The sequence below is a fragment of the Phalaenopsis equestris genome, unplaced genomic scaffold, assembly GCF_001263595.1.
Source record: "Phalaenopsis equestris unplaced genomic scaffold, ASM126359v1 Scaffold000189, whole genome shotgun sequence".
Lineage (NCBI taxonomy): Eukaryota > Viridiplantae > Streptophyta > Magnoliopsida > Asparagales > Orchidaceae > Phalaenopsis > Phalaenopsis equestris.
The window spans coordinates 175,747-187,153 of NW_018164631.1; the positions used below are offsets into that span (position 1 = coordinate 175,747).

At 38.0% G+C, this 11,407-nt stretch overlaps 1 protein-coding gene across 1 annotated transcript; it reads left to right on the top strand.

Moving 5' to 3' along the window:
* Window positions 1–591: 591 nt before the first annotated feature.
* LOC110022418 (probable galacturonosyltransferase 7) lies at window positions 592–10,701 on the top strand. The gene is given in 5 exon segments (XM_020721347.1): window positions 592–731; window positions 7,876–8,230; window positions 8,541–8,850; window positions 8,853–9,070; window positions 10,375–10,701. Coding segments are annotated over 5 exon segments (1,305 nt in total). The 3' UTR covers window positions 10,657–10,701.
* The last annotated feature ends 706 nt before the right edge of the window (window positions 10,702–11,407 follow it).

An 11,407-nucleotide genomic window follows, 5' to 3' on the forward strand; every position in this document is an offset into this window, starting at 1 on the left:
ACAACAAAAAGAAAATTGGGGGTTGTGGATTGCTGTGTGGAGGTCATGTGGTCGGGGCAGCGATTATGTGGTAAAGAACTCGTTCGGCAAGGCTTGAACAAAAGTTTTGATGCAAGGGAAGGGATTTCGGGAGGTTGGGATACCAATTAGGTGGTAGGGAATTGGTTCAGGAAGACTGGAGCAGTAGATAGGGTGTGGTGGAAGGGATTACGTGAGGCTTGACCAACGGATAGGTGGCAGGAGAAGGGTTGGTTGGGGTGTTGGAAGGCGGCAGTGGGGATGGTAGCAATGTGAGAAGGAGCTAGGTGGTAGGCGGCTGCTGGAAAACAATGAAGAGGTTATTTTTTGGGTGGTTGTTGCGAATGCGGTGATGGTGGCGGTGGAGGGAAGGCTATGGAGGAGTGGAAAAATCAAGGATAATCATCACCTCAGACGAGATAAAACTGGAGCACCATTCGTCCCTAGAAGGGAAAACCTGGACGTGAACAACTATTGTGACAGAAAACACAAAAATAACAGAAAACTTAGAAACATGAATCACATATATAAGTCCTAGATAATTAGGATTGGATCCCCCTATAAAAGGAGGCGATGGTTGATTTGGTTCAGACAAGGGACACTGCAGGAGAAGCTCGTGACTCCCTCTACGCAGCGCCTGCGGCGTTAAATGTGTGTGTCAGTGGCAATCACCTGGATTTTGGGGATTTTAGACCTCATTCTTCGAAGCTTCTGTCTGCACATTGAAAGTAGTGGAACTCCTGTTATCTCCCAACGTTGAGAGTTCTTAGTCTGCGGCCCGAGACGAACTTGGATCCTACTGGCGACTGAACTGGTTTGGCAAGGTTGGAACAAAAGTTCTGATTCTGGGAAAGGGATTTCGGGAGGTTGGGACAACAGTTAGGTGGTAGGGAACTTATTCACGAAGGTTGGGGTTGCAGCTTGGGTGTTGGGGAAGGGATTCCGTGAGGCTTGACCTGTGGATAGGTGGCAGGAGAAGGGTTGGTTGGGGTGTTGGAATGCTGCGGTGGGGGATGACAGCAATGTGAGAAGGAGCTGGGTGGTAGGCGACTGCAGGAAAACAATGTGGAGGTTATTTCTTGTGGTTGTGCAAATGTGGTGATGGTGGCGGTGGAGGGAAGGTTATGGAGGAGTGGAAAAGTCAATGATAATCACCACCTCGGATGAGATACAACCGGAGCACCATTCATCCCTAGAAGGGAAGAACTAGATGCCGACAACTATCATGACAGAAAGCACAAAAATAACTGAAAGCTTAGAAACATGAATCACATATATAAGCCCTAAATAATTAGGATTGGATCCCCTATGGAAGGAGGCTTTGATCAGTTTAGTTCAGACAAGGGACACTGCAAGTGAAGCTTGCAACTCACTCTACGTAGCGCTTGCGGTGTTATTGACGTGTGCCCGTGTCAGTCTCCCGATTTTAAGGGGATCTTCGACCTCATTCTTCGAAGCTTCTACTTGCACATTGAATGTAGTGGAACTGTTGTAATCTCCCAAGGTTGAGGGGTCTTAGATTGCGGTCCGAGAAGAACCTGGATCCTACTGGCGACCGCACAGTCTCCCAAAACACCTGAATAGTTTTCCCCACTTGCGAGCAAACATCTGTATCGATCCACCTATCTGGGAGTACCCTACTGAGCTGAACCGGGATTTTGTGCTCTATTATGTTCTCCAAAAACAAACCAAAGTTGGTCCAACCTGTTTTGAGGTGAGGATAGTCTAAATCCATCTGAATGGTGGTACCAACCTAATTTGAGGTGAGGATAGTCTAAATTTCTTTGAATGGTGGTGGACAGGGTGGTAAGCTAGCGAACATGATGTCTTGAAACTCTATATTGGCTGTCCTGTGTCTGCAACCAATTTTTCTCTCTCTTGGTCCTCTATCATCCCCAAGTTTGGTTCTCCCAATGCTTCTCTATTGGAAATGGAACATTTACTCTCCGACTCTGCAGAAGGTAGAAGGGTTATGGGTTTGCCATCTTTGGTGAATAAATTTGTGTTTTTGTGCCAATCATGATGAGTCTTGCAATCATACTATCACCATCTCCTCGATAAAAGATAACAGATATTCATGGGCACCTTATCACACCAAACTGATCCTGCTTCACAATTGAAAACTCCAAGAGACCCCCTTGTCAATGTTGATTTTGTTTTCTCTTTTCAACCAAGTTAGGGAATATTTTTCGGATGTCTCTGAGTCGTGTGCTCAACTTTCCACCTTCAGTGTGGAAGTCATCGATGATAGTGCTGCATACCTTTATCTTCATGGTGCAACGAGGGTAGATTATATTGTAGTGAAGCCACTGTAACTCCTTTGACGCTGCAGTTTAAAGGACTTGTCGAATTACAAACATTTCACCCCCATATGATGGGATCTCTCCTCACCCTTTTCTTTAGATGCTTCCTCATCGCTAGCGTCCTCCACTACACCCTGCTTGGTAAAGGACACAACCCAGCTCATTGGGCAATTAGATGCGATGTGCCAAACTTCAAGGCATCTGAAACATTTCTGGTTGAGACTGTAGTAGGCGTGCTACTCTTCCCAGGCTTCTTCTCACCCTAAGTTGCTTAGTCTTTATCTTGACCAGCCTACTAAACTCTCTAAGGCGTGCTCCTGTTGACGTCTCCAATTGTGAGTGGTTGTTTGAATGCTGGTGGTTGCCCACTTTGTTTCTGTTGTATCTCTACCCTTAGTGCTAAGGTCTGGACATCTTTTAGTGACCAATAGGGCTGTAGTTGCACAATATTACTTATAGCTGGCTTCAGGACTCTCAAATATCGAGCTACCATATGTTCCGCCAGCTTAACCAGTTCACATTTCATCTGAAAGTCAAATTGTCCCTTGAACGTCTCCACTGATAAGTCTCTCTATTGTAGGTGACGAGCCTCAAAAATATATCCTGATGGTAGTGAGGATGTAAGTTTCTTTTTTTTGCATGTTCTTCCTCATCTTCTCCCATCTAGTCATCTTGTCATTTCCTTTTCTCTTTCTTTGGATCTGCAATTTTTCCCATCATAAGTGCTCTTTTTCAATTTGATAACCGTGAACTTCACTCTTTTGTCTTCAGGTATTTCTTTGTACTTGAAGATTCTCTCACCCGACTATAACCATTCAATGAAATTATCTGGATTCATTTCTCCATCGAACTCTGATAAATTCATTTTTAATCCAAAATCTCTATATGCTCCATATGTTGCCTTCTCTCTCGGTCTTCTCTGATATTAATTCCAAAGTTTCGTCGTATGTTCTTCTCGTGACTGAAGTCCTCCCTATGAAAGGGGTTCAAATTCTGATCTCTTTCTTCTTTTTGGCTTTCTATATCACGATCGAAGGTAATTTTCCCGTGGGTCTCATCATCAATATTCGCAAGCCTGTCGACGGATCTCTCGTTGTATCTCTTCCCGTGTAGGTTCCGTCATGTTTTTCCTTGGTGGCATGGTTAGGGTTTGGGTATGTGAGAGCGGAAGAGTGTATTTGAGGATATGAAAGAAAATTTTTGGAGTGAAGATGTGTAGGTAGGCTCGAGACCCTAGGATAGCACTACGGTTTGACTAGCTTTGATACCCATTGATTCCGGAGAGGGAAAGAAAATATTATTACTCAAAGCAAATATGTTTACTCAAACATTCTTAAAAGTGAAATACAACAACAAGCGTATCCCAAGAGTTGTGACCGGTGAAATAGGTTGAGAATTGGTCGTGGGGGCGACCAGTAAGAGAAAGGGGAGTGCAAAGAAAATATTATTACTCAAAGCAAATAGGTTTACTCAAACATTCTTAAAAGTAAAATACAACAACAAGCGTATCCCAAGATTTGTGACCGGTGAAATAGGTTGAGAATTGGTTGTGGGGGCGACCAGTAAGAGAAAGGGGAGTGCTGGTCGGCGACTGGAAGAAGGTTGGGGATTGTGGACTGTGATGTGGAAGTTGTACATGGTTGGGACAACGATTAGGTGGCAAGGAGCTAGTTTGGCAAGGGGAAGGGATTTCGGGAGGTTGGGACAACGATTAGGTGGTAGGGATTTGCTTCGTGAAGGTTGGGGCAGCAGCTAGGGTTCGGGGGAAGGGATTTACTCAGGCTGGAATAGTGGATAGGTGGCAGGAGAGGGGTTAGCAAGGTGGGAGGGAGCTATCTGCGGGAAAACAACGAGGAGATTATGTTTCGGGTGGTAGTAGCGAATATGTTGATGACCACGGCGGAGTGAATGTTAAGGGGTAGTGGAAAGTTCAAGGATAATAACCACCTTGGACTAGATACATCTAGAGCACTACTCGTTGTCAGATACAACCCTAGAAGTGAAGACCTGAACGCTGACGACTGTTCTTACGGAAATCACAAAAAATTGAAAACTTAAAAACATGAATAACATATATAAGCCCTAAAAAAATAGGATTAGATCCCCTTATGGAAAGGAGGCACCAATCTCTTGTGGGTGCGTTGATTGATCTTCCGGGTCTAGACCAGTTTGATCCAGATGAAGGACACCGCGGGAGAAGCCCGCAACTCCCTCTACGTCGCGTCCGACCTGTGATTGGCATTCTCGCGTCACATAGTAGTAAGAGAATATATAATTTCGACCCCCAGGGGAGCTACTGAAGTCTATAGTGGCGCATACGACACAATAACTTATATATGATATTTTATGACCTAGTGATGCGAAATTCACCAAGTTATTTTGTTTAATATCTGTAAAATGCACTTAAGGTCATTTATGAAAGTTGCAATCGAGGACACCTTGCATATAAATGAGGTTGTAATACCTATTATTGATCCCTCTTAATTCCTATTATTGATCCCTCTCCTGACCTATAGCTTATAAGACCTACCTATTCATAGAGTCGATTCAAAACTTCAGAGATTTAGCTTGATACCTTCCTTGATATTCTATGTCTAAAGGGAATACAAATTCCATTGCATATGGGTTGGGTTATAAACCATAAGTGCCATCAACGTTCATAGACTAGGCCATAACCTCATAAGCCTCACCTCACATACATCCTCGGTTGCTATAACCCCATATGTTCGAAAATTTTGAGTTACTAAGATGGAAATAGATATTAAAGACATTGTTCTAACAATTAAAACAATTTAAGCACATCTTTCAAATTATTAAGAGCATTAACATCAATATTTTTGTTTCTATCCAAATCACATAGATAAATTAGGTTTGATACAACAATTTTAGTGAAGAATTTTAAAATATTATACAACTATTTTTTTGGTACCTATATTCAATGGCGCCTATTATTTTGTATATAGTGTCTTCTGCAAGTAATTTGATTTATAAGAGCTTTTTTTATAAGAAAAATTAAACAACTTGTTAAGTTATATTATAATTCAGTAGATAATTACTGTTCTATTATACAATAATTTCTATAAATATGATCTAACATGCATGTAGTTCAAAATGAGTGAACAACTATATTTTCACTTTATTAGAAATTTTTAATATTTGCATATATATATATATATATATATTAAGGAAATAATCTCAAGAGCATTGTCAAATATTGTACTTGTAAGGTATGTTCATTTTATTTATTTATTTATTTTTTTCATTTTACACTGCTTAAAATAGTTTCTCTAGCTAGTATCATCAGGAGTTGACTTCTTAGATGAATGTGTACATTCATTGTGCTTCAATAACCTTTTCATTCATAGTAGGTTTTGTGCTTCAATAACCTTTTCATTCATAGTAGGTTATGTGTATAACTTAAATTCATGAAAGCATGATTTAAAATGCATTTATCTTAATTCATTACAGCATATATAATTATGTTCTCATCCGGGCTTGGGACCGGCAACGGCAGTGTCTATTTTATTCATATATTAAAAAAAATTAACAATTTTCAATGTGCTTAGAACATGTTATTTTAAGATGAAAATAAGAAACCCCAAATTATCATAAAATAGAAAATGTTATCACTCACGTTAATGGTTGGAGATTTGCCTTTACCACTTCATGTTTTTCTTCAAGGTAGTCTTAGTTGACTCTTCTTTCCTAGTTCACACTTGTCAATTGGCAAAACCACCATTTTCTTATATTGCTTATTCCTCTTCTTTACTCTAAATCAATTATTTATAAAAGAACCAGTTAATGAGTACAGTCTGAATATAAATTTCTAGGTTTGATAAATGAAGAACTTAAAATTTAACTATATTTTATTGCCTTCACTAAATATATATACATCAATTATTATATTTGAGAAATCATTTAATTATTGTATAAATGCATTTTGATATATCTTTTTTATCAAATAATTGTCTTTCCTATTTTATCAAATAATAATACCAAAATCCTATGTAAATTTAATTTAACGAATAGTAATTGCATTTATGTTTTTTAGCTTAAAAAAGTTGATATTTTGGTCTCACTTTAAATCGCAAAATACGAGATTTAAATATTTACCTCAAATCCTCTTTCTTCCTTTGCGATGTCAACAATCCTTCAACCTCTTGATTCGTACATGCTTTTTCAATTTTTGACATGATTTTCTAAATCTAATAGTTATATTTAATAAACTTAATTGTAAATAAGTAGCTCTAAATTTAAAGATAAAACCCTTACATTCCACTCATAAGCTCTCCTTGATTCTTCTTTATTTTTAGCTCTATCTTGCCTGCTTGTACTCGCATTTGACTTCGTGTTTATTCTACTTTTCCCGTTCATTATTTTATAGCTTCTCATTCTTACCTTGCTTATGCATATCTACTTGATCGCCAACTTCATACTATTTCTATGTGTTTGCTCATCTTTCACAAATTAACACGTGCTTCTCTTGCTCGGGATTGAGATGCCTGTGCTATTTTATTTTTTTCTTGAAACCCTCTCCTCTTTTGTGTAATATTAATGGAGATAACTCGCATCGGTTCAATTGAACCAGTAGCCAGTTCAATTAATTTTTTTTTTTTAATAAAAGTAATCTTGCATCAATTATGTGGATGCTACCCTCATTAATAATGGGATGGCCACTCAATAATCAAACCTTGAGTGTTAACCTTGTGTGCCTTGATTTGCATTCCCCTTTGGTTAGCCTAACCTCATCTCGGATAACCAAAGTGGTTATGCCAATATCACTTAGAAATAGTTACATATTTATAGCTCTGAATACACTCGACAATGTGTTATGCCTCATAGCCAATTTTAGTATATACTATTTGAGTCTAAAACTCTGAGCCTTCGATGATCAGATCCTTGAAACTCTGAACCATGGTCAGCTGTACTAATCACACTTTTTTCTATCCAAGATAAAATTTGAGCTTTACTTTGAAGTGATGTATCTTTTTGACATATTGCCACCCCTATCTACTCAAAAATATCTGATCTAGGACAACCCATGGATGGTAATCAAATTTCCATGAAATTGGGCTTTATGAATCTCCATTATTGGTGATTTGGGTCCACCAAGTTGAAGTTGGATGAATTAACAATGACATCTTGATCTAGTTGACCATCCATCCGGCCCCAAATCTTATACATAAACATGACCTCTAATCACCAATCTAGAACTCAGTGATATACTTATTTGAGAGTGTTCCAGGCATCAAGATGCAATTAACCATGAGAGTTTGTTCCTTTGTTAAAGCTCGGGCCCCATTATTCAAATAAATCTTGATTAACTTTATTAGGTTCCTAGGAAAAATCTCTGGCACCTTAGCCTTTGAAACTTCATGTTGTTGAGTTTATTTTTTAATTGTTTATCGAGGCTCCAAAGGTGCAAAAAGAATTGAATCGCATAATGAGTTTATGAGCACCTTTCAGAGCCTACAAGAAGCGTTTTTTCCGGAGTTTCATTTTTAACTTCATAAACTTCTTGGGGAATCTTGACACCATCTTTTTTTGTTAACAGTGTCATAAAGAAGATCCAGAAAATGGATGAAACAATTGCCAAATCCAAACGATGCTCTATCAATTGCAGTAATGTTGACAGAAAGCTAAGGCAGATTCTTGATCTGGCTGAGCATGAAGCTCATTTCCATATGAAGCAGAGTGCATTTCTCTATAATCTTGGTGTGCAGACTATGCCCAAAAGTCTGCATTGCTTGTTTATGAGATTGACTGTGGAATGGTTCAGTTCTTCTTCAAGAGATAGAGGATTACTTGCTCCAAAAGTAAGAAACCCAAGCTTTAGACATTATGTGATTTTCACTAGGAATGTCCTTGCAGCATCAGTTACTGTCAATTCAACGGTGATGAATTCGAAGGTAACTTTTTTCTGATCTATTTTTCTTAATTCACATTTAAATTGAGAAAAGTGTCAAAATCATCCCCTAACATTTTTCAGGGGCCATTTTAATCCCAGAATTTATACAAGTGTTTTAATAGTGAGTCTTTTAATATCGGTAGAAAGAATTCCTTCGAGAATTATAGAATTATTTTAGCCCTTATTAAAAAAATTGGGGACTAATTTTGCATTGTTTAAACTCTGGGATTAATCATGAGACTATTTTGGCACTTCCCTCTATTTAAATCCTTATATATTTGATGTTGATGGGCTTTTGCCGTGTTTTGCAGGAAACAGAAAATATGGTTTTCCATTTGATAACTGATAAGCAGAACTACTATGCCATGAAATATTGGTTTACAAGATATTCTTTCAAGGAAGCATTTATTCATATTATAAATATTGATAAAAAGGTTCACCTGCATGGTTTAGCTTTTCCTCAACTATCTCTCTCCCAGGAGTTCCGGATTACCATGCAAAACAAGAATAAATCCTCAACTGAACAGATGAAAACTGAGTACCTGTCGGTTTTTGGACACTCTCACTTTCTTCTTCCTGAAATTTTCAAGAATCTGAAGAAGGTGGTGGTTTTGGATGATGATAGCAGGACCTTTCTTCCTTGTGGAACATGGATATGGGAGGAAAAGTTGTTGGTGCAGTAGAGTCCTGTGGAGTGACATTGTATCAGCTAAAATCTTACTTGCCCACAAGGAGCTATGATCCTGATTCCTGTGTCTGGATGTCTGGATTGAATGTGGTAGATCTGGAAAAGTGGAAAGAGCATAACATTGCTGGTATCTACAATAAGGTCATGTCAAAGGTAAAACTTTAGAAGCGATATTTCACCTATTTCATCTGAAAAGTGTTTCATTGCATACTTTTGATTTTTAATAATTTTTTTCAATCTTTAATCTTAGGAAACATGGAAGCAGTACTGTTTTCTGATATTCATTTTCTTTCTAATTTGCATGACCGCGTTAGATATCACCAATGAAAACTTGAGACAGTTTGTTGGTGTTGTGTTTAACTGAATCCTGATCGATTGGCTAACAAGGCAGCTTGCATGATGAAACTTTAGTAGTCTTGACGGTGGTTTTTTTCATTACTTTGGAGGCTTATTATTTGTCTTCTGCTTCTCCATTCTTGAACTAACCGATCTTTAAAAAGCGGGTTTCCTCCTACTGTACTATATATTATTTTTTGTAAAGTGTCAAAATAGTCCTTTGACTGTTTACGTGGAGTTATTTTAGTCCCCCAGAACCTTTAAAAGTGCCAATTCAGTGTGTGTAGAGGGTAGGTGCGGATTTTTTATGGTATTGTGGTGGCCCCAGACTCTTTTCTTGTGAGCTTAAATAGTCCCCATGGAGAACTATTTCAACTCCATTTTAAATTATATGAGGACTAATTTAACAATGTTATAGGTTTTGGGACTAAAATGGCCTAGTGTAAAAAGTCAGGAGGCTATATTGACACTTAATTATTTTTCCAGTACATACAAAATACAGGAACCAAATAGAGAAGCCACTCATTAATAGGTTGCCTCTCCATGAAGAATGGTGAAAAGTGTTTGAAATAGTAACACTAATTTTTGTCCTCAATTGTAAGGGGTTGTGAAGAGGTGAAACTCTGTTCTTATGAAAATTTTGTGGGGTGATTCCGGTGTAGGGTGGAAAAGGTCATGTAATATTGCCCCGTCCTCTTATATTTCATTCAAATTTGAAAATTTTGTGGGGTGATTCCGGTGTAGGGTGGAGGTGGTCATGTAATATTTCCCAGTCTTATATTTCATTCAAATCCCATGCCTTTACAAATGAAAAAAGAATAACTCATCTAATGTTTCACCAAACTTCACATTTTTTTTGAGTTTGAAAATCATGGAGTTTAAAGTAAGACGCTTTAGGTGAATTATGTCGGGATATTTGTTATCCAGGTATGCAACACAAAACATTAGATTCTTGAAGTTCAATGAACTTTTCTACAAACACCAGTTATCCTATACTTTAGTCGTCAAATCTGTATCACTGGAATCTCCTTCCAACAATCATACTGGAAATAAACTTGTAGAAAAAGCTCTTCCTTAACAAATAAATAATGCGTAACTTTTCTGTTGCTTCTTATTGGCAGGTGAAAAGCAGGAGTGAAGCATCGTGGGGAGCTTCAGCTCTTCCTGCAAGCTTATTGGCATTTCAAAATCGGGTTCACCCACTGGACAGTTCATGGACTCTATCTGGGCTTGGTTACAATTATCGAATCAGTGCTGCTGATGTGAGATCTGCAGCCACGCTACACTACAATGGAAATATGAAACCATGGCTTGAACTCGGTATAACAACTTATAAAAGACACTGGAAGAAATATCTTAAGCAGGGTGACCGCTTCATGAATGGTTGTAATGTAAACCTGTAGTATCTGAGTGTAAAATTTCAGGTCCCACAACTTAATTTTTTTTTATTATTTTATTTTATTTTTTTTTGAGCTGCCATTTTTGAGTGCACGAAGGATTTCTATCACAGATCAGAGGCTGTATCTTCCTTAACAAGGCGAGGAAGTAATTTGCCGCATTGGTTTCTTCAGTGATACTTCTTGGTTTGTGGAAAGGGATAACACAAGTGCAGCCATAACTCTGGGAGTTTCAGAAGAGTTTCTTTTCGGAGCTGTAAATGTTGTTTCATGTTCTTTCTGATATTATTCAATAGCATCATTCATTTCTTGGTAAAGAAACCAATTATTATTTGGTGGGGCACACTAAATTTGATTTTGGCTTTTATATCTTAAAACCCTCTTCCTCATCTCCTAAGAATTTTCCCCACCCCCTGCCCTGAAAAAAATTCTTTTTTTTTTTTTCATCACATGTTGTTCTATTGCATAGACATTCTGAATAAATTTAGAGGCAATTTTTTTCATTAGTTTTGGAAATACATGAAATGTATTGATGCTTCAGTTGAAGAATATTGTTGATATGTTGATTCGGTTGGTTGTGAATTAGTTGTTTTGCTTGTTTAACGTTAATCAATCTCAGGAAAACTAGATTTGATCATGGATAAGTGCAGGCTCTTAAGCCTAGTTGGGTGAGCCTGTATTATGTGTTCTTCCATGCGTGAGGAACTTTCAGAGTCTGTTTGGGGCAGCTGTTGATTATTTATAATCTGCTGATAAG